The sequence below is a fragment of the Cibotium barometz genome, chromosome 29 (assembly GCF_041138505.1).
Source record: "Cibotium barometz isolate CiBa-2024 chromosome 29, ASM4113850v1, whole genome shotgun sequence".
NCBI classification, from domain to species: Eukaryota; Viridiplantae; Streptophyta; class Polypodiopsida; order Cyatheales; family Cibotiaceae; genus Cibotium; species Cibotium barometz.
The window spans coordinates 39,821,277-39,844,493 of record NC_141074.1 but is presented as its reverse complement, the minus strand read 5'-3'; the positions used below and the strand labels follow the sequence as shown (position 1 = coordinate 39,844,493).

The 23,217-nt window shown below is 45.7% G+C and overlaps 1 protein-coding gene across 1 annotated transcript; it reads right to left on the bottom strand.

Annotated features, from left to right (window-relative positions):
• Positions 1–5,562: 5,562 nt before the first annotated feature.
• Positions 5,563–22,755, bottom strand: LOC147622173 (RAF-like serine/threonine-protein kinase 20). The gene is made up of 8 exons (XM_086823278.1): positions 18,903–22,755; positions 7,532–7,630; positions 7,270–7,422; positions 6,999–7,162; positions 6,730–6,877; positions 6,516–6,638; positions 6,324–6,411; positions 5,563–6,235 (listed from the first exon to the last, which is right to left on the bottom strand). The coding sequence occupies exons 1-8, from the start codon at positions 22,464–22,466 to the stop codon at positions 6,069–6,071; spliced, it is 4,506 nt and encodes a 1,501-aa protein (XP_086679404.1). The 5' UTR covers positions 22,467–22,755; the 3' UTR covers positions 5,563–6,068.
• Between the last annotated feature and the right edge of the window lie 462 nt (positions 22,756–23,217).

The following is a 23,217-nucleotide window of genomic DNA, read 5'->3' as shown; positions in this document are numbered from 1 at the left end:
GTAAAAGCTCCCTCCACCAAGCTCCCTCAAAAAACACACATCATTTTTTATGGCACCTGGATGGGTGATGCATGGTGTGCAACAATTCATCAATCCATGTAGTTGGCAACCTTGACACACCTAAGGGTATTTTTACATTGCTTTTACGAAAAGAAATACTCTTAAAAGAATTAAAATCCCCATTGCTTAACCCTAACCAGTGCTCAAAAAAAGTTATTAATTTATGGATGGAAAACTTCCATCTCATAATACTGCAAGTAATGTTTGAATAGTTTAAGGTATTATTACTAAAACCTTCAATAAACCACCAACTTTTAAACCTTCACTCTCAAAATTCAAAGGTATTTTTTTGTTTTTGGAAGTGAAATTACACTATACCCATGGTTTTTTCGAGCAGCACTAACACTGAATAGATGTTGGAATTGAAGTGGGAATGGAAATCAAAATGATACAAGCTCAAATGCCATGTTTGGGGTACTTGGAGTGGACAATCTATATAAAATCTATCCCCTTGAATTGTAAGCTTTTGTGCTTGAGTATGTGTTGGTAGATACAAATTTGATTTTGGGACCAAAGGAGTTGTTGCCAAAGCTAAACCATGCTCACTAGCAATATATATGATTTCTATGGAACTCAACAACACGGAGATGGTAGTACCAATTTGCGACAAAGAGGAGCCTACACTTAATGACTTCTATGATGCTTAGTGCAAAAGACTACTAGCTTCACACTAAGAGCCCCTCTTGATAGACATGCCTTCTCCAACAAAAACCCTCTCTAACAAAGCCTCTACTCCTTCAACTACATCTTCTCCATCAAAGTCAGGCTTCTATCTCCATCCTCTACTCCTTCAACTCCATCCTCTCCATCAAAGAAACATGCTTCTATTTCCAATTCCACAACCTTATAGTTGACATCCATTCCTAAAGATGTCTTACCAATCCTGTCTCAACACCATCAAAAGGGGTTGAATGTCACAATAGCAAGAAAAAATATTTTCCAAATATCTTCAAGGTATCAAAAGATGGGTAAAAAAGTAGCTGGTAGTAGCTCAAGGCAGTAACATTAAGAGTAGCAATACAATTTGGCCTACCTCGCACACCAACCTAGACTTCACTCACACAACACACATTCCGGAAGAGTGGAAACAAAGGTACCATGTCAGCCCTTCCATGGAAACCCAAACAAGCCCGGCAAAAACCTCTGCCTATGCCAATGTTGTGGATTCCAAAGCACTTAATACAAGCTCCAACATATTATGAAGGTAATCTTGAAGTATGGATTCTGGGAAACCCACAAGACCTCCTAAGCTTGCACAAAGAAAGAAACCTTAACAACAAAGCCACAAACCTTCAATTTGTAAAGTTTAAAAAAGATGGGTACCTACACACTTACTAAATGGCCAAGGGTATCATGATGTTCATTCCATCATAATGGTACCTAAAGCATTCAACAAGAGAATCCTTGCCACCAACCTCGATTACAAAGGAGTACACAAAAATCATAAATGATGTAGAGACCAAAGAAGGGACAAATAGATCATGAGAATCCTCTCCCAAAAACGGACAGGCCACAAGAACTTGCTTGCACTCTAAAACAACAAGAGCAAGCAATGACTGCTACATCAACACTCAAAAAGATGCTATTCAAAGCTTCAACATCCTCGCTTACAACTTCAACAACAAAGTCATTCGAACGCATCATGGCATGACTCAAAATTTGTCGAATCTTAATGGCAAACATAAGAACCTGCTCTCTCGAAAGAGGGTAGATACAAAAACATGTTGCTTGTAAAGAGGAAAAAATAACACCACGGGAGACTCAAAATTTGTAGAATCTTAATGGCAGACATAAGAACCTGCTCTCTCAAAAAAGAGGGTAGACACAAAAACATGTTGCTTGCAAAGAGGAAAAAATAACACCAAGGGATACTCAAAATTTATAGAATCTTAATGGCAAGCAGAAGAACCTTCTCTCTCAAAAAAGAGGGTAGACACAAAAACATGTTGCTCGCAAAGAGGAAAAAATAACACCAAGGAGACACAAGAATTGGCTGCCTAAAAAAGGTAGAATGCCATAAGAACCTCCCATACACGAGCTATTCAAATCTTCATTAACATTTTACAAAGCTCCTAAATCACCGACAACCACTCATAATAATGGGTAAGCTCATTTACTTGTCATTCTTCTTTTCGACTGGCTAACTACTACAACAATTGCCTCATCAGTGGACACAAGTATCTACTCACCCACTAGCGAAAAGTGATGTAAGTTTATATGTACCATAACCTTGTCATCAACATCCTTCCAAGTTTATCTCTAGATGGAGAGACCATGATGGACAGGAGTCTGGTCCATGATACAACTCGCAACCCTTGAAATCCCTTGATAGGTGCAAACTCAATAGATTGTCTTTAATGATACCATCAACATGCTCTGTTTAACAACCCAAACCTCACCAACAACGAACCTCCCAAACCTCTCAAAAAGTAAAGAAGCTTTTCGTAAGACTCGTAAGTCGACTCAATTCTTTCATGCCTCTCCAATGCTTTTGACCACAACAATAGCTATATCCAAACTCTGCTTGGCTCCCTTCTATGCACTTCATTGTAAATCTTCTTGTAAGAGCACTTTAATGCACTTAAAACATAAAAAAAGAACATAGAATAACAAATGCAAGGACAAGTCCTTCTCGCGTTTAGTTGAGCAACAATCCTACAATAAGGAAAGCAATCAAGAAGAGCTATCGCAGTGTTACTTCAATGTATCAAATAAGAAACTAAGATTCCGAATCTCCTTTGATGATGAAGTCTTTGTTCCTCCGAGTCCCCCATCTGTTCTCCTGCATTACTAAAAAGCCTTAGAATCTCGCTAACTTAACAATAGACATTGTAATCTTCCTTGTGATTAGCCGAAAAAGAAAAAGAGCCAAAAAAAAAACAAAAATAAAGAAAAAGCTCACAAAAGTATAACCAAAATACAATCACTTACAGAGACCCCCACATTGATTAGATACTCTCACCTATCACTAACTTTCTCGTTTACTAACCAACCTTTCCCATTCCTTCCAAAGGAGCATCGACCATTAAACGCTAACTCACTATCCAAAATAACAACTCAGCTTCTCAAGTCTCCCCACACCAAAATCTTCTACTCGGTCACGAGAATGCGATTGACATTAGGAAGAAAGAAATGTTAACCTAGTTTTAAATTAACAAATGTTGCCACTAATATTCTAGCAAAGACAAACACACCAAAAAGATGTACAATCAAGCTATGAAGCAACGATGTCCAAATCTACAACTTGGATGGATGCCCATAATAATCAACGGAATCCTTACGGTGATTCCTACTCCAAGAGCTTGTGGTAGTAAACTAGGATGAATTCCCTAGTGATGTAATTCATGAATGTATTATAGGATTAAGGTTCTCCTGATATGAAGAGGGAATACCTCAAGGACAATAGACTTTTGCATAGGAAAGGCCATTTCTCTTACATTTTTTGTTTTTCGAGCCGGGATCAGAAGCAAGCACGCTCGTTCTGAGACATTTCTCTTACACTACCCCACAAGACAGTTGCATTGAAGCACACACACAAGACTTACCTCGGGACATTTAGGCGACTCGTAGCATCCCCCAAACCCATGATTTGTGAAGCACATCCACTCCCCACAGGAGATTACCCAGCGGAGATGAGGCACTCAATACTATGCCAGCTAAGTCGGCAATGTGTTGCACAGAATCAGCAACCAACAGCAGCTAAGCCAGCCGTGTGTGGACACAATGAGGGCAGCACATTGGCAGATTCTTTGGCAGGCTTCGTAACCCCATTGCTTCGATGCTCATGATGAGCATCTTAGCTTTTGTTATATTTATAGGTACTTGCATATCATTCCTCTTTTCTTTGTTCCAAAAATAGCATTTGGGGGATGCACATATCCTATACACATGATTACCAATTTCATGTCATATACCATTTTGGCCATTTGCAAAAAAATAAAAATTTTCCACATTTTGATTTGTAGGTTATAAATAAAACTGTATGGCTACCTTTTCATACATAGGATACATAGCAATCGTGTCAACAATTCTTAAGCTTAGGAGGTGGCCAATCCTCCTCTTGCTTCTCCTTCTCCTGTCCCTCTCCTCCTACTGCTGCTGCTCCATCTCTCGCTCCTCTTCCTCCTTCAGCCTCTGTGCTCCCACTCCTCTTCCAAGTTCCTGGCAACCAGTAATCCATTTTGTCCGCTTTGATGTAGTATGAGGACATCTGCTGGTATCCCTGCAGTGCCACACCACCCTTCACATTGGAAAATCAAAATCAGAGCTGGTCAGTCCTCACTATATCAGATCCCATCCAACTGTCTAGTTTAGGGTACCAAGAGGATTTCCAAAGGAAGGTTTTCCTTGGTCTCCCTGTGCCACCCTAGGCAGTGGAAGGGTGGGGCTGATAAAATATTTGTGAAACTTCCACCAAGTAGCGGAACTTCTCAAGCAGAATCCTTCACCCACGAGGTATGTATTACAGAATCCGTAACCAACCGGCAAATCACCATCACACTAACTCAGAGGCAAAAGCATTGTAGCACCCACTAAAAGATTGTTACTCCGGCACCTTTGTTGGATGGATATGGACATTACAGCATACTCCCCCTGATCCAGGGTACACGCAGATACAGAACTAATCCAGGTCATGACAGAAGCAAAAGCACAGCATGGTACCCTCAAACTCCAATCCACACTATCATATGCCTTTTCAAAGTCAAGCAGGATAGTTGACTCTTGTGGCCTCAAAATAGGTAGGTTCCCAGAAGTGGTGCCCCTGGATACTCTGATCCCATACAACGCCAGCGCCAGTTTCTACATAGTTTATAATGATCCAGAATTGAAGACTGGTTACTCCAAAACTCTTGAGCATGTGAAAGGGCAGGCAGCAGCCTGCAGGTTCATGGGGGAGGGGGGTCAGGGGACGACACGGGCAAGAGCAGCTAAGCATAGGAGAGTGGACATGGACCATAGTAGCGAATTCTGTGGATCAAGGGCCAGCTTACGTCAGCTGATCTCCAAACAGCGAAGAGCAGCCTACTCTAGGAAAGCGGAGGCCATCACTTCAACCCTTGGACGCAGACCCTATAGGTGAGATGGGAGTGAGAGCTGCCAACGTCCTTACATGCCTGGAACAGGCACTAAATCTGCCAAGAAGGCTGTGGAGTTCTAAGCCTGCCAGTTCCTCAAATCCTCAATCATCTCCACGAGGCCCAAACCTCAGATTCTTACATTTCCAAATCATCCTTGAATGAGATGTTTAAGTGGGATAGCAGGATGGTATGGAGTATCCTCTTGGACTGGAAGATTAAGCCAGGCATCCAAACGGCACATAAGGCAATAGACAATTCTGGTGTGGACTGCATGCTTCACAACCAGCGGGGCAGCCTACACCCTAGAAATGTCTTTCGCTTTTAGAGGAATGCCCAGCAGTACCTGAACATCATGCTGAGGACTCTTTTCCATCATATATGAGAACATAGGCATTATTGAAGCAAGCACCATCACGTAAACAGATTTCTTGTTTTGTTTTAATTTTCCAAGAGTAAGTAAAAGAATATGAATTGCGCTTACATGAAACAGTGCCTAAACAATGGTGTCCCTGGATTTAAAGTTATGAATAAGAAAACCTCAGTATATAGAGGCCAGTTGAGGCAAAGAAGGCTTCCATTGCCAGACTTGACTCAGGAGTCAGCATCCTGTAGAACTCGCTAGAAATACAAGCAGAACCATAGCCACGGTTTCTGCATGATTGACTATATGACATCGGCTCATGAGAAGACTGCTTCATCTGCTTGTCAGATATCCTTGGAAAAAGTGTTAATGATCCTGACTTAGGCTTGATGTTGAGCAGCTTCTTGACCATTAATTTATATACAAACACAGGCCTTCTACAGTTCGCTGTGCCCATTGAATATGTACAAAACACACAGCTAGTGCAGCTATGTCAATTCATGACGTGAAAATGAGGTAACAGCCCCCAACTAAGGAATGTGGTGCCATAGCCACTCAGGAGGAGCACATCATTTTATATTCAGTGATAAGGCTATTGCCCTCAGCTCACTGGCCACCACCGAAAATCTAGGCCTGTCCAATGGATCACCTGACCAACACCTTTCCATCAACTGTCTCCAATTGGGGTCACACCAACTTGGTATCAGTGGACGCAAGGTATCATTCACGATACCCCCTACACATACAAAATAGGAGGAGCTTGCTTAGTGGAAATGTTTCTTAAAGCTAATGCAGCCAGTCTTCACACACAATAACAATCTTACCTATAATCGTGCCACAATGCATGTTCGCATATGGCTCTTCTCCGGTAAGAAGCTCCCACATGACTATCCCAAAAGAGTACACATCAATCTGCACCATTTCAGCATATGTTAAGGAAAACTGCTTAGTAAACATAGCAAGCAAACTTCTGAAAGGACATGACTGACAGTTCAACTAAGCCTCTTTATACTCACTTTTTCTGTTACCATGCTACTTTTGCCACTTAACAATTCTGGTGCCATCCATGGAAGCGTTCCTCTCACACCACCAGAGACCAGCGTCTGGTGCTTTACTTTCGAAAGCCCAAAATCACCAACCTGAACACCCACAACTCAAATATAATCTCCACCGTACTCAACCACAACCCTGACACCATCAAATCAAGAAAGCTCTTGCAAAACTGATCACCTTGCAGATCGGCCTGTGTGCATCTCTCATGTTCACAAGAAGGTTTTCACTTTTCAAGTCAAAGTGAACAATATTTTTGCTGTGCAGATACTCCATTCCAAATGCAGCATCCATGGCAATCAGCAAGCGCTTTTTGCGATCAATGGTTCTGTATCATAAATCAGGTCCTTCAACATAGAGCTCTACCAAAAGATTATGATATTCATGGTAAAGTAATGCTGTGTGTCTACCAAAGGATCATAAATATGCAATGTATCAGCATCATATACCTGTCTTTCTTTACTAGAACCTGTTTTAAAGAGCCATTCACCATGTATTCGGTGACTGTTGCCAGTGTCCCTCCAGGTCCATCAGGCACTACTCCATAGAAAGCAACAACATTGGGGTGATGAAGCTGGCTTAGTGTGCCAGCTTCTCTCCAGAAGTCAGAAAGCTGTTACAAAGAAGACACTGAATCAATTAACCAATACTATAGCACTTACTATTCAAATCTCCATATTCATACGAATAGCTATGGTCCACAGTCGGCGAAGGCTCTACCAAGCGTTCTTGCATTGAAGGCCGACCCATGAAACAACTTGATTTTATGCGCTTGATCGCGACATCTGAACCTCTCCATTTGCCATGAAATACTGTTCCATACGTCCCAGTGCCTAGCTCTCTCAAATCCTCAAGATCATCATTCTTTATAATCTGCATTTAAATGAAGGAACATGATGGTCTTTGTTTGTGATTCATCCATTATGAGACTTCCCTAGTGAGTATATTGTCATTAACTCTCAACTTTATTGAAACAACTAACCTGTAAGCCACGAGCTATCGCCTCTGCTTCAGCCTGTGTGACAGGCAACTCCTCCTCAAGCTCCTTGGTGCAAAAACTCACAGCTTCACCATCCTTTTCCTGTTTAGCAAAAAGCACATCATAAAAAATGTGGACATTGGCAGACAAGCTGGACCTAGCAACCCTCGTGCAGCACCCCCCCTGCACACAGCCTTCACCCCCCTTTCCCTCTGCACATTCCCCAGCAGCCCCCGTCCCACCTGCACAGCCCCCCCCTCCTTAGCACCTCCTGCCCGCCTGCTCCTGCTCCTCCCCCCCCCCCCCCCCCCCCCAAAAAAACGCCACCCGGATCTGTCCCCCCTGTGCCATTCCCACCCGCTCATTGCCTTTTGCAGACCCTGTCTTCGCATACCTTGTCCTGCCAGTCTCCCTTCGTCTCACCTGCTGCTGCCTGGTTGAAATCTCCGCCACTCTAGTGGCAAGTAGCCGCAGCAGACAAGGCTGGACAGCATTTGGCACCCAAGTGGTCATTCCCCATCTTCGTGCCACCTTATGGGAAGCCAAGTATCCTTCATGCCGCCCATAACGTGACCAAGACATGGATTACGAGTGCCCGGGAATCCCAGGTGTGTGTTTCCACTAGCTCCGTGATCAGGAGCACTTGTGTTATGCATATTCCATAAACGGGAAATTTGGCCATGACAAAGCGCATGTGCACACATGTTTGCATGCCTGAAACTGTTTTTATGTGACTTGTTTTGTGTGAATGCCTGCTATGACATGCCCACTGCAATAGACCGGGTATAGGTGGTGAGATGTTCGGGACATCATCTCTATCTAGGGATGGATTGCCTCAAATGCATCTCACCAAATGTTTGGTTTTTTAGGTCGACTAGCAATACCTCCTCTTGGGTGGTCTACTCGAGTGCCATTTGGTCTGGGTAGGAGCTTCTCTAGAGGAGGGTATAGGTGGTGAGATGTTCGGGACATCATCTCTATCTAGGGATGGATTGCCTCAAATGCATCTCACCAAACGTTTGGTTTCTTTAGGTCGACTAGCAATACCTCCTCTTGGGCTGACATGTTTCATGGCAAGTGGTAAGTATTATCAAAACCTTTATTTTATTGTTTATAAGGCTTTGTAATGTTTATAACTTTGCACGTTCACATTCATTTAGAAACCAAGGAGCCCAAGCTATAGCACCCGAGTGCCCCGGGCCTCAAGCCTTGTCCACCTTATTCCCCTTAGTGAGAAAATTGTGTTCTCTCCCACAGAGGCCACCTTAACCCATATCATTAAAAATCAATTGCCACATGTCACCTAAGGTTTGGACCCCCTTCAATTTTGACTAATAGACCACCTTTCCTATCTCTGTGTTCTTTGAACAAGCTTCTCTACACAAGCTCAAAAACATTTTTGCTCATATCTCTTGCTACCAGCAACCATTTGCAAAATTGAACCCATATATGTGCTCTTCATCTCATAAGCATCCTATTCATGCTATCAATTATTGTTTTCCCTATTGTATTGTTGAAACCCTAATATGGCTGCCACATCATCAACAATTGTTCACTGTATGGCTGTGTGGACAACACCACAAGTGTCCCAAGAGCTGGTCAACTGCTACCGAAGCTGCAAATTCTGGTTTGGAGGTGACACCGGTGGTCCCTAGTGCTTGTATTGTTGGAGATTGGGTGGGGTGTTGCATGCGTGGAAGCCTTGCTTACTTGATCCTTAGCCCTAAGCCTCATAAAGAACAATGATGTAAACCTTAATGATGATTAGAGAGAGAGAGAGAGAGAGAGAGAGAGAGAGAGTGTTGTGTGTTCAATGTATTATATGGTACAAAAAGATAATGATGTCTATACAACTTCTAAGGCCTTTGACTTGACCAAGAGGTTGACTTTAGACCTTCTATTGATTGCCTATGACCTGATCCCAAAGGGGGATTAGATGATATGTACAAATGAGAGCTTGGCTATTTATAGGGAGAAGAGGAAAATCCGTAATCCAGTTGGTTTTGCCTTTTCAGCCCACAAAACTTCATCCAAAAAGTCATCTTTTGTGTCCAAATTGTGCCCAAATAGTGTCCCATATATGGGTGCATGTCTTGGGCACTTCGAAAGCCTACTGGGCTATAAAATCGGGTCTAAATCTACCCCTAAATCTTCCTTAAAACGTTGCTAAATCTGGGACTAATGATGAGGTTATGCATGTCCACAGCTGTGCACGTGAGATCCCCTCTTGCTAAACTTGATGACGGGTTGGAAACCTGCTCCTGGACTATTGACTTTGATTGCATGAAAACCTTGCCACTTAACACAGAGGTGGGTCACCTACCAGAACTGATCATGCCTATTGCTAGGCATTTGGAACTGATCTGTGAGTTAACTGATGTATTGGTTCTGAGTACATACTCCCAGAGAATGCTTTCCTGCAGCTTTGCTTGTTTTGCAGACCACTCCATCTACTACCCTAGCTGCATTCTTCGGATGGATCTCCACACCTTCTTGGGACACTGTGTTTAGTGGCTGAGCCTAAATACTCTGATACCAATGTTGCATGCGTGATCCTTAGTCCTAAGCCAAATAAAGAACAATGATACAAACCTTAATGATGATTAGACAGAGAGAGAGATAAGGCTCAACTTGGCTTCTCTAGTGGCTCTGAGGTTACACTTCAACACATGGCTCTGATACCATGTTAAAAATTGGGAGGGAGGCCAAGTCATCTCGAGAGGTCACCCATGCCAGTTGTGTTCACGTCAATGCACACTTAACTTGGAGGCAAATTGGTCTAGCCATCCTCCAATGAAGGAAATCTAGGGTTGCACTCATTAGCATAGAGTACACACAGGTGTTGCTCTTCATAGAGAGCACCACGTAAACATGGAAAGACTACCATGAATCAGCCATAGAAGCATGAGCTCCAACAAAGGACATAATAGTCATAAAATGGTCAAAAGGTCATAAAGGTACAATAGTCCTAGGGCTAGTGTCTTTTATAGTTCCAACGATCACATGCCCTAACACCACATGTGTAAAAGCCCCTAAGCCCCATGTGCCTAGGCCCATCCCCCATGTGCATGTAGATTCTAAAATCCCCTTTGTTACAAACCATACCCTCCTACAATGATTTCGTCCTCGAAATCAAAGGGTGGTAGTGCACAAAAGACACATACAAAAGCCAAAATCATGACTAAATGTCAATGTTGTCGTAAATAGATGCCAAAAACATGAGTCGTGAGATGTTGATGCAAAAGTTGCATGATCCCGGAAAGATAAGACTGCACATTTATGAGGTGTGAGCTCCCCTGACCTGTGCCCTACCCTCTGCACATTGCGCCTCTCCCTCCCTCCTGCCCGCCATCGCTCTCTCCATCCCCGTTGCCTACGCAATGCCCCCTTCTGCCCCCTACCCGCCCTCTCCATCCCTCTCGCTCTTGCACACTGCCCCCCTTCCATCCCTCTAGCCTACCACCTGCCCCTACCCCCGCTCGCATCTCGCTGCCTTCTACCTACCCCCCCCCTACCCCCGCTCGCATCTCGCTGCCTTCTACCTACCCCCCCCCCCCCCCCCTGTTTCGCTTGTTGCCCCTGCTCCTCTTCTTCCTCGCCTGTTGGCCACTCCACCTCCCCTCCTTTCCTCATTTCGAATCCTCCCCTCACCTTCCTGCTTCTTGTACCCCTACTCAACACCCCCCCCCCCCCCCCCCGGTGTGTTTAGTTTCCAATTCTCAAGCAACTCTTCCTTTCAACAAGTTTGGCCTCTTCTAGTCTTGAACCCCTAGGAGGACTCCATGGTAGCCGCTTTGTCATCCCCGACCGAGGCCATCGTGACTCGTACCTTGCTTCTCCTTTTTAGAAGTGGACCTCCAGCTCCTCACTTCTATAGTCGCATCCTTAGAGGGCTCCACCTTGGTATGCAAGATTCTGGGTAGCCGCTCAGCACACGGACAGCTCCGGGATCTGTTTACACGCTAGCCTCCTTGGCACACGTACAAAGATTAGTGATATTCATCCTTTGGGGCATGGCTACTACCAGGTTGAGTTCGACTCGCCAACAGTGTCAGACAGAGTGATGCAACTAAGCCTCGTCACATTGCATATGGCCCAGGCCTTCTTTGCGAGGTGGCAGCACGGCTTCGACCAAGCATCCAACTCTCTGGCTGGTGTTTCAGGCTTGCCCGTGACACTCTGCTTCCCAAGCCTTAGTAAGGAATACCTCCTCTCCTCCGGGTGATAGGTGGTGCTATCGGGAGAGTGATGGAATCCCCCTCCACCGCCGCTTTGGTTCTTGCTTAGGCGGCTAGGATTCCATCCCTTCGTATCTGCATAGCCTCTACAAGAACAATGACGCATGCCATATCTCTTCCTTACCTTCGGGGAGTCCCTATGTTGCAAAGAGTGGAGTACTCTGGCCTCCTAGCCATATGCACGTAGATGGGACATCTCACTAGAGTTTGTCCTCACCATCAGTCCAGTAGACCACCTCGAGTGTTTCCCCCCCTCTCAAATCCTCTTCCCCAGGCGGCAAAGCACCAAGATCCGGCCACGGCTGCCCATTGATGCAGGAGAGTGGCAATATTTCTTTTGGCCAAGCATGTGCAGAAAAGATATTGAGGCATATATACGTGCATGCATCATGTAAGTCCTCCACAAGATCTGGCCTAATCACAACTAAAACACGATTAGTACCAAGTAGCAGGCTAGCTCACCTCCCAACCACGACCAGCATCCACCACCGATCTCCCCCGAGCCAAGGCTAGGGCTCTTGCACGATCCCACACGCCCATGTCTAACTCCGGCGTCCCATAACATTGAAGCCTACCTGAAGGCCTTCAACATGCCAACCTATGTACTCGCCATGTGCATGGCATGAGCGTGTCTGCTCTCCTAGTCCAAGCTAGACCTTCAATGGTCCATCCGCACAATTGTATCTCATAATAACCCAGGCTCTCACTTATATAGTGATAACTACACCATAAATAGCTAACCTGCTAAACAGCCATTAAGCTTGTTTTATCAATCCAAGAACCCTAGCAAAGTATTAGCCTACTAATCCCTCATCTTGAGACCCCCTAACCCCGCTCGATTGTGCATACCACCCTTGCCAAGTCTTAGATCCCCCAACCACCCTCCCTTGTGCATACCACCCTTAGAAAGTCTTGGATTCCCCTACCTAGTGCTGCAGCCACAATGCCCATTACCATCACAAAGACAGATCCCACAGATGGCCAGGAATTTACACATCACTTTGCCTCATCAAGCCGCTTTCAAAAACTTGCTAGGAATACTTAGGGAGAGGTTTCCGATTGCCATATCAGTACGTCAGATGCCCACTCGCCCCTTTCCTCATCCTCTTCGTAGCTGAGGCAATGAGCAGTTTCCTATCTACACAAGGCACCTGGATCTGCACCCACCCCAGCTTGGCACCCAATTGAGTCTTTCCAGTGGATTCCTAGTGGCACCCCAGTCAAATATTTGGGATGTCAGGTAGGAATTGACATCTCACCAAAACAATGTTAGCATATTCATCCCCAGATTCTGCTCTTTATGGTGCCCATTTGGTCCCTTTTGCATGGCCCTTGCTTGTGGGCTGGCCACCCCTTTTTCTACTATTTTTCTGGGATTTTTCCTAGCCTTTCTGGCATTTACCAGTCAGCCATGTCCAGTAGCTCCAGTCGGCCTGTTTTGCAGCTCCAGTCGGCCAGCATTCCCTTACTATAAATAGTGGGTGCTGGCCTCAGCCCTGTTTTCAGCACCTTCTCCTCTACGTTTTTCTCCCAGATCCACAGCCCTTGCTGCTGCGTTTTCTGGACAGCAACTTCTAGTCTTTTCCCCTCCAGTTTTGGCTTCTCCAACAGCAGCCATCTGGCGTTTTCTGATCAGCGTTTTTCCCACTTGGAGATTGGACAATAGGCAGCCTGTTTTCTACAGGACAGCAACCTTTCTGTGCTGCGTTTTCCTCTCCAGTGGCCCTTTCCCTTTTGCAGAGGGGGCTTGTGGTGTTGCAGGCTTTGGTGGCACTCTTGGTACCTGTGGAGGACACTTCTTCTTCAAAGTTTGTGCATTTTTTGAGTGCCCAAGCTTTTGTGATGGCTGCACCAACTTCTCTTCATATGTTTGCTGAGTCTGCCAAGTCAGATGGTTCCAACTACACCCTATGGAAGGTGAAGGTGAAATCGGTCTTGCGTGGCGTGGATCTTTGGGATTGGCTTGTTACACCAGCCAATGCCACCCCTCCCACCCTTGCTTCCGGGGGTGCGACTCCGGCACAGATTGATATTTGGTAGTCGAATGATCGACGCATTTTCTCCTTTCTGATGTTGAACTGTCAGGATGCTATTCTCTCTCATGTGCGTACAGCAGATGTTGCACGTGAAGTTTGGAAGGCTTTTGCAGATCTCTATGAGATTAAGTCTCCAGGTCGGATTTTGGCGTTGGAAAAGCAACTTATGAACTTATCAGTTTCTGCCTTTCCATCTTTATCTGCTTTCATCTCGAAGATGAAAGATCTCCGGGACGAGCTTGCTGTTTGTGGCAAGGACATCTCCACAGAGAACATGGCTATTCAACTGCTCTCCAAACTTCCAGAGAGGTTTGATGCATACTTTCAGTCTCTGGTTTCTTCTCCTCGTCCTGTTCCAGTTACTTGGGAGGAAGTTCTCCCCTCTGTAATGCAGATTGAGTCTAAGTCTCGCTTTGAGGAGTGGACTGGCACCTCCAGTGGTCCTGATGGAGCTTTGGCAGCACGAGATAAAGGGAAGACTCAACAAAAGAAAGGAAAAGGGGGTTCTGACAAGAACTCCAAGGATTCCGAGAAGGATAAAGACAACAAATCTTCAAAGAATAAGGACATTGAATGTCATTATTGTGGCAAGAAGGGTCACAAGTCACCCCAATGTCACAAGAAGAAGCATGATGAAGCAGCAAAGAACTCTTCCTCAACGGCGGTGTCTCAACCCAAGAAGGATGATGGCATTCTTCTCTTAGCAGGTACTCGGCGTATACTTGCTCTTGTGACTTCTCAGTCACGGTCTTGGATTGTTGATAGCGGTGCTACTGCTCATATGACACCCCATCGAGAGAGATTGGTTCCAGGATTCACTGCCAGATCAGGCGAGATCACTCTGGGTGATTCTTCTTCTGTGCCAGTGCATGGAGATGGCACTATCCCCATCTTCCGTTCTGCCGAGGACAAGAGGTACTTCTCTGACGTTCTGTATATTCCAGATTTGGCTTTTAACCTTTTGTCAGTGAGTGCTCTTACAGCTCAGGGTGCGGATGTGATCTTTTCTCGTTAATGAGATTACCATTCGTGATAAAGCGATTGGTAGCATCTTGGCTCAAGGAGTCCAAGATAGTGGTCTCTACAAGTTGACCGCTCTGCTTTCTTCTGGTGCTTTTTCTGCTCTTTGGCATGCTCGGTTTGGCCATTTGAGCTATCACCTTCTGCAGCGAGCTTCAAAGGATGGGTTGGTTGAGGGATTACCAACCATCAAGGCTCCGTCTTCTGCTTGTTCCTCTTGTTTACAGGGGAAGCAACACCGAGCCGCCTTTCCGAAGGAGGCGACACACAGATCTTCGACATCACTTGCTCTCATTCATGCAGACTTATGTGGTCCTATGAGTACCGCGTCTTTGAGTAAGGCGTTGTACATGCTCGTGATGGTGGATGATTTTACCAGATATACTTGGGTTTTCTTTCTGAAGACCAAGGATGAGACTTTTCATCACTTCTGTGATTGGAAAGCTGAGGTGGAAAAAGCGACCGGTCACTCGGTCAAGGCTCTCAGGACCGACGGAGGGGGTGAGTTCACATCCCAGGAGTTTCAGCAATATTGCAAGACTCATGGCATTCGGAGACAGCTTACTACATCATATACTCCATCATAGAATGGAGTTGACGAGAGGAAAAATAGGACCATTATGGAGATGGCCCGTGCTATGCTTGAGCATTCTTCATTACCTTGACATTTTTGGGCAGAGGCGGCTTCCACTGCTGTCTACATTCAGAATAGGTCTCCTACTGCTGCTCTTCCCGACAAAACTCCATATGAGGCTTTCCATGGTGAGAAGCCCTCTGTTGTTCATTTTCAGATATTTGGGTGTACGGCGTATGTTCATGTGCCTAAGGAGCACCGCTCCAAGTTGGACTCGAAGTCTCCCCTCCGGCGGCGGGGCATGCACTTGGGCTGATATCATAAACCGTGCTGCTTCCTTCACCTCCGTCTGCACTTCCTCCTCCTCCTCCTCCCGCTCCCGCTGCTTCTGTGACACCTCCAGCTAAGAATACTCAGTCAGATGATGATGACCCTGCTCCTCCTCCAGCGAGTTCGAGCACATCTGTACCTGGTTGGTATTATCAGGCAGTTCGTGATTCTAGGTTACGTGAGCTTCCTTCTGCTCCACCACCTGGTTCTCTTCGGCGTTCTTCTAGAGTTACAGGGAAACAAATTCATGAGGGCAACATGTTTGTTAATTATGCTCTTATGTCTACAATCATTAATGGTCCTTCTGATCCCACTTCTATAGACGAGGCTCTTTCACATGAGCCTTGGCGTCGTGCTATGCAGGCAGAGCTGGATGCTATCGAACGAAATGGCACTTGGATTTTGGTGCCTCAGCCTCTGCAGCGTAAGGTGATTGGTGTGCGTTGGATTTTCAAATCAAAGTTCCGAGCTGATGGCAGCTTCGACAAGCACAAGGCCAGGTTGGTTGCCAAGGGTTATGCTCAACGCCCTGGTGTCGACTTCAATGAGACCTTCGCTCCAACAGCCCAGGTGACTACCATTCGCACCGTTCTTGCACTTGCAGGACATCATAGATGGCATGTTTTCCAGATGGACGTCAAGTCGGCTTTCCTGAATGGAGAGCTTACACAGGAAGTTTATATTGATCAGCCACCAGGATTTGTTGTTCCGGGCAAACAGGATCATGTGTACCGGCTGAAGAAGGCTTTATATGGTCTAAAGCAGGCTCCGCGGGCTTGGTACCAACGGATTGATGAGTTCTTTCAGAAGCTCGGCCTGCGCCGTTCTCACGCAGATTCGAACCTTTATATCCTCCTTGAGAGGGGGTTGATTGTTATCATTGTGGTCTATGTTGATGACCTCATCTTTACAGGTTCTTATTCTGTGCGGATCCGTTCTGTTATGGATGCTTTGGAGATAGAGTTTGAGATGACGGATCTTGGCCTCTTGCATTACTTTCTTGGCTTTGAGATTTGGTAGACCTCGAAGGGCATTTTCTTCTCTCAGCAAAAGTACACTTGGGAGATTCTCGACAGATTTCAGATGACTGGGTGCAAACCAGTATCTTCTCCTATGGATATTGGTGAGAAGCTTTCTTCACTTGATGCTTCTCCAGGGACTGATCAGGGACAGTATCGGGTTCTCGTCGGTTGTTTGGTATGGTTGACCTACTCCCGATTGGACATATGCTTCGCAGTCAGTTTATTGAGTTCCTTCTCATCCAAACCCCATCAGCAGCATTGGCGGTGTGCTCTCAGAGTTCTTCGGTACTTGCGTGGCACTCTGGATTTTGGCATCTTTTATGGCCAAGGACGCACTCTTGTTGGATGGTGTGACTCAGACTGGGCTAGAGATGTGTTTTTTCACTTGGGTCTGGAGCCATTTCTTGGAGCAGTAAAAAGCAGCCTATTGTGGCGCTTTCCTCTACCGAGGCGGAGGACCGTGCAGTTTGTTATGCTGCATGTGAGGCGATATGGTTGCGGAGATTATTGGAGGAGCTCGGCTGTCCTGTTACCAGATCTACTCTTCTTTGGTGTGACAATCAGAGTTGCATCACCATCGCCAAGAACCCTGTGTTTCATGCTCGTACGAAACACATTGAGATTCAGTATCACTATGTTCGTGAACGGGTTCTTGCTGGAGATTTGCGTTTGGAGTATTGTCCTTCTACGGAGAATGCTGCAGATTTGTTCACCAAGCCGGTTTCTCAGGCTTCCTTAGCTCCTCGTCTTCGGATTCTCGGAGTTTGTTCAACATCTGGTGCTGAGAGGGGGTGTTAGCATATTCATCCCCAGATTCTGCTCTTTTATGGTGCCCATTTGGTCCCTTTTGCATGGCCCTTGCTTCTGGGCTGGCCACCCCTTTTTCTACTATTTTTCTGGGATTTTTCCCAGCCTTTCTGGCATTTACCAGTCGGCCATGTCCAGTAGCTCCAGTCGGCCTGTTTTGTAGCTCCAGTCGGCCAGCATTCCCTTACTATAAATAGTGGGTGCTGGCCTCTCTTTTCTCATTCAGTCTTGTACATATTTTGCTCCCTCACTTATGAGACTATCTGTGTCTCTTGCTTGGGACTGTTTTGCTTCAGTATATTCAGCATAGTTCTCTCCATATCTCTCTCTCTCTTGCACTCTCTGTTCAGCACATTCTAGTGCCACTTTGCTTCCGCTCTGTGCACTCTTTCAAACAGCAGCTTGCCCCCTTCTTCTAGGCATTAGGAAGAAGCTTCTCTACTGGAGCACTGCCTGTCTCTCCCTCATTGGCCGTGAGATTGTGGCCAACCAGGTGCTCATGGCTACCATGTGGTACATTACTTCTTGTTGGGCATTCTCCCGGGCATGCCTTGGACAAGTACAGCACAAGTGCAGAGCCTGATTAGGAACTTTATATAGGCAGGGACAGATGGCAGACCTGTGCAGGCCAAAGTGGCCTGCAGGGTGATTATCCGGCCCACCCCTAGGGCGGCTCGATCTCACATTGCTTGGGGGCCCCTCTGCATGGGTCCAGCTCAGCCTTTGGGAGACTCCCCACAAAGGTACAGGACAGACACAGGGATAGACGCTCGCCGGGTTCAGGGGCAGAGACCATATTACTCTCGACGTCAATTCAGCCATTCCCCTGCCCTTCAGGATCCTACCCCCCTCAGTGGCTTGAAGCCTTAACTCGCCATGATATCCCCCTAGCAGTCCTGGGTTCAGATGGGTGTCCAGCGCTCATCTTTTCAATTGGTCCTCAAGGCCAACTGACCCTTTCTCCGCAGAGGATTTCAGTGGTGGCTCACTTCAGTGGCTGAGGATTCTTGGCTTCTTATATGATGGGCATTAAGTAGTCAAGACTCAGAAGTCTCCTTATAGAAGAGATTCTAAATGAGGGACTCCATTCAAGCAGATGCTGCATTGAAGAAGCCCAGAAGCATGACAAGCTATATATTTATAAGAAAATAATGTGGTAATAACCAGCTTAATGATTGTCTGCGAATTACTAAGCAGTTAGTACAAAGTGAGCTTTCTCGCAACACAGCAAATAAGCAGATAACACTTTGGAATCAACATAGACCATTGTAAATGTGGATAAATTTAATACATTACATAAGACAATGTGCATTTTCTCAAAACAAGAACAAAGTACAGTAGACATACCCCAACATCTCCTACTTCATATGCTATGTCACTGGTCACTCTACTCTGTGCAATGGGCACAACCCTTGATAACCGCCCATTTACATCAACTCCGGCCTCTGTGCTGCACTGTCCAGACAAAGGAAGTAAAAGTGACATTGACTCCTCTAGCACAGCTCCTGTATCTTTCTCAATAAGCTCGTGGGGAGGCCCCTTAACAGCATCACCTTCACTCTCCCAAATCTCTTCCCTTTGTCCATCATTTGAAAAAGACCCCATGATAGAGGTGATGATGCCATTTGCAAGTTGCTCTGTAACACACGTCTGAGATGCAGCTTCCTTGCCACCCTTTGCACCATCAATGAAAGGATTTTCTTCACTCCGTTCAAATGAGAAATTTGCAGTGTTTATGCTGTTTATGGGACTCTGATCATATATTGGTGATGCAAGAGTGATTGAAGATCCCTCCAGAGTGGTCAAACTCAATATCCCAGAAGGGAATGGCTGCCATGTATGAGAAATCGTAGATGTGACCTGTGAAGGTCCTAAGGAGCCTGCATAACTGATATCATGGCTTGACATATGAGCATGTGAAGCTCCACAATTATCATGGCCAGGTTCTGGCACTTTATATGTCAAAGAAGAGACAGGCAAGAGCTCAGTTCTAGCTTCACCTACATCTCCAAATGTACTCATAGGCCCAGCCCTCTCATAAGACTCCATGCCATTGAAACTTTGATCTCCGCCCTTCTCCCATGTATGCATGCCCATTCCAAAAGAGTTTTTTTCATAACTGTTGGTCCTACTGATCATGGGTGTTGGCATTTTTGTGCCGACATTCCTCTCCAATAAAATTTCGCCATTTGCAACAGAAGGAAGAGAATCAAGCCAAACTTGAGGCTCTAAAGAGGGCCTAGAGAAGGAGCCAGCAACAGCTGCCGTAGAGCTGAATGATGCTAAATTCGAATTGCAATCAGATTCCCTGTGTCCAAGAGTTGGTAAACCTTGAGAAACCTGCAAGCCTTCCAACAATGTGCTGTCTCTAGGATCCAAAAGGACAGAGGATTCTCCATCGCGAATCACACCGCTAACATGCATTGTCAGATCCGCCGACTCAAGCTCTCCCTGTACACGACGGTTACAGTACAAGTCCATGTGATCCTCCTTGCATCTTTCAACTTCCAAATCTCCTCTGTGATCTTGAAATAATATTGTACGAGTAGCTTTTCCTGCTGTAAGAAAATTTTTATCATCTAATTCCACACTTCTAGCATGGTCTTCCAAGTGATCTTGCAATTCTGTATACACAGGATAACCCACCATTTTTTCTGAATGCTGTCCTTTTTGGTCATGGTTGTCAGCACAACGGCATCGGTGTTTGTAATTTTCATGCAGGTCATGCACTGACAATAGGTTTTCAGTGAAAGCATGAGGATCGCCATAATGAAAAGCATGCTCCTTTGCTTGGCACTCACCCACGTGATACTGCACATTATTTCTCTCAAGGATGTGTTTCCTTAAATTGGCCATCTGATCTTGTTGCTCTGCTTCCAAGTCTTTGACAGGATTTGGCTGATGCTGCCATGCAGCAGGATCGATACAAAGATTCGCACTATCACAAAACCTAGAAGAGAGAGGTAGGCCATGCTTTCTAAGAGACTGGTCACCATACTGGAATGGTCTTCTGCTGTAAGACTGCTCCCCAAGAGAAACAGTAATGCCACGATGGACCTGAGAATGTTGTTGGTAACAATTGCACCTTCCACAAATTGCATCCCGAGGAGATGATGGAGCTGATCCCATCGGGTGCACAGGTGTTGCACCCAATACATGAGGGTTATGTAGATGAGGCTGTCCAGACCCTTGAGGGAATGGTGAAACTCCTTGGTAATCGTTGTTTTGGCAACTCAAGTCATAACCAGGCCCCCTCTGCAGTAGAACATGACCTTCATGGTGCAATGGCGGAATCACTTGATGTGGTTGATGAAAGATTGGTAGTTGCTTGTGCACCTCTGAATGGCAATGCTGCACAGTCTCACCTCTGCGAAAGTCACCTTCCATCTGCAATTGGCAAGCCAATGGAGTTGATGGCTGGGCAACCTGCTTGGGCTGATGGGAGTTAACAGAGTGAACATCCCCTTGAGGGATTATGATCCCAAATGGATGCTGCATATCATGCCATGTATCCGTAAGCACAGCACCTGTCCCATGATGGTGTTCACATTGATGCTTTAAAATCACTTGATGATCAACAACATGCATGCCAGTGTCCGTGCCCCACTTGCTTTCGCCTCTTGAAAATGGAACATCATGATGTATCCTCGGACTTTCTGCTGGCATGTGACTCTGATAATCATATTTCAATGTGCTTGAGGTATCCAAAAATACATCCTGACTTGCTTCCTGAGTATTGATGTCAATGCCATTCATAGGTGTAATGAAGTTTGGTCGTTCCTTTAAGATCTGGAGGGCAGTGTCCCCCATGCCCCATGGTTTAAGATGTGCTTGCCTTGAAGCAACAGATGGAGATGATGGGGCTGAGGATGGTGCTGCTGGAGCTCTTAAAAAGGGCTTTGCTGAATAGCATAGCCCGGTAGGCATGGTGTTTAGAACATCAAGAGGCCTCCTTTCACAATTCTGAGCAAAGTGGTGAGGCGAGACATCATCCCTCGCATCTTCAAGATGCATGTAAGAAAGTCTCTCTGGGACCCCATTAATAGCATCGATGTAATACTGTACTACATCAGTGCAACGATCTTCAGTTCCAGAGCCAATTCCACAATTGAGAACCTCGCACTGAAATGGAGAAGTGAAAAGGAAAAGGCGGAGCCGAGAAGTGCCACCACTAGATTCAAGCTTATCGTACTCATCTAGCATGTTTTGCAAGTCATCATCTGAGGATACAGAAACAAGAGCATCCAAGTCCTCTCCTGGCAACTGGTACTTGAGCATTACAGGTGCACTATATATGTGGGTCATCTTGGACATAAGCTCGCCATAACAGATGCTTCGATTCGCGGCAACGATGCGTGTTTCACCACCACAATATCTCAGCTTCCCATCAACTGGCCTGGCCATGATTCTACCGCCAAAGCTGCACAACAACTTGATGCGGGGCTGCGTCAGGATCGGACTCTTTCTTGGAGAAAGGGGCTGATGACGACAATATTTCCCATCGGATTGGAACTGCAAATCTTCACATGCTTTAGATGGAAAATGAGCATCTTCACATGGCTTGAAGGGTGCTTGGACACTGTATTGAGAACATCTAAAATTCAAATCTGAGGACGGTTTCCGAGCAAACCCCTGTTTTACTTTTTCCTGTTGGGGTAGGACATCAAAAGAAACTGGGTTCACCTCTGCTGCAACCAGCTCATCACTCAATTCCAAAAAACCTCCCACTGATGAAAACTGATGGTGGTAGTGCTGATGATGATGATGCTGTTGCTGGTCAACCTGCTGTTGCTGATGATGCTGAGGGAGAGACTGAGGCTCAATCAGAGCAGCTATTCCACATGTGTGATCCATGGAGGGTGGTGTCAAGCTCAAGTTCAACTGGCCATGGCGGGCAAGAGAGATTTTCATGGCAATCGGGAACAGAGGGTAAGAAATGAGGGTTCCCAGTGATGCACAGGGGTGAGGTGTGAGGCGATAGGACAGCAGGTTTCATGGCAAGAAAAAAAGTCGGGGGTGTTGCGATGGGCCGAAGCGCAAAGGCAAAGTAGGGTTTGCAAAGGCAGAGCAGGGTTTGCATTAGGGTTTAGCAGGCAAGGATTTGGGAAGAGGAGGAAAGATTAGGGTTCTTGATAATGAAAGCAGGAAAGGAAGGCATCTTTCTTTGGACACAGTGGCAACAAGTGACTGCTGCTCCGATGAAAACAGATTCTGTCCTTCCAGGCTCCAGCGTATAGTTTGCTGGCGAGACGCTCGCAGAACGCGACACGTCAGTTTCCTAGTGTTAAACGCGCACGTGGCAAGAATTCATTGCCCCACGCCGAGTTCGACATAGTACGTGTGCCGAATCTTGGACAGTATATGCTCTCTTCCTTTTTGGAAAGTTGATTGAAAGAATATTGAAGTCTGAACTTCCAAAAAGCCATGTGGGGGTTGGGGGTGTTTTTTTTTCCCTTTTTTCCCTCTTCTATTTTAAGAGAAACTCTTGAAAAAAAAACTCAAAAACATCAAGAGTTTTCTTTTTCAAGACACGAGTATATTTTTTAGTAGCTAAAATTAAAGAAAACCGGCTAGTAATAGCCGGGTGGTTAAGGGGCGCCCTGACACGAGCCTTTTTCTTTTCTTTTTTCTAACTGGCCTTACACCCAAGATCCTCTCATAA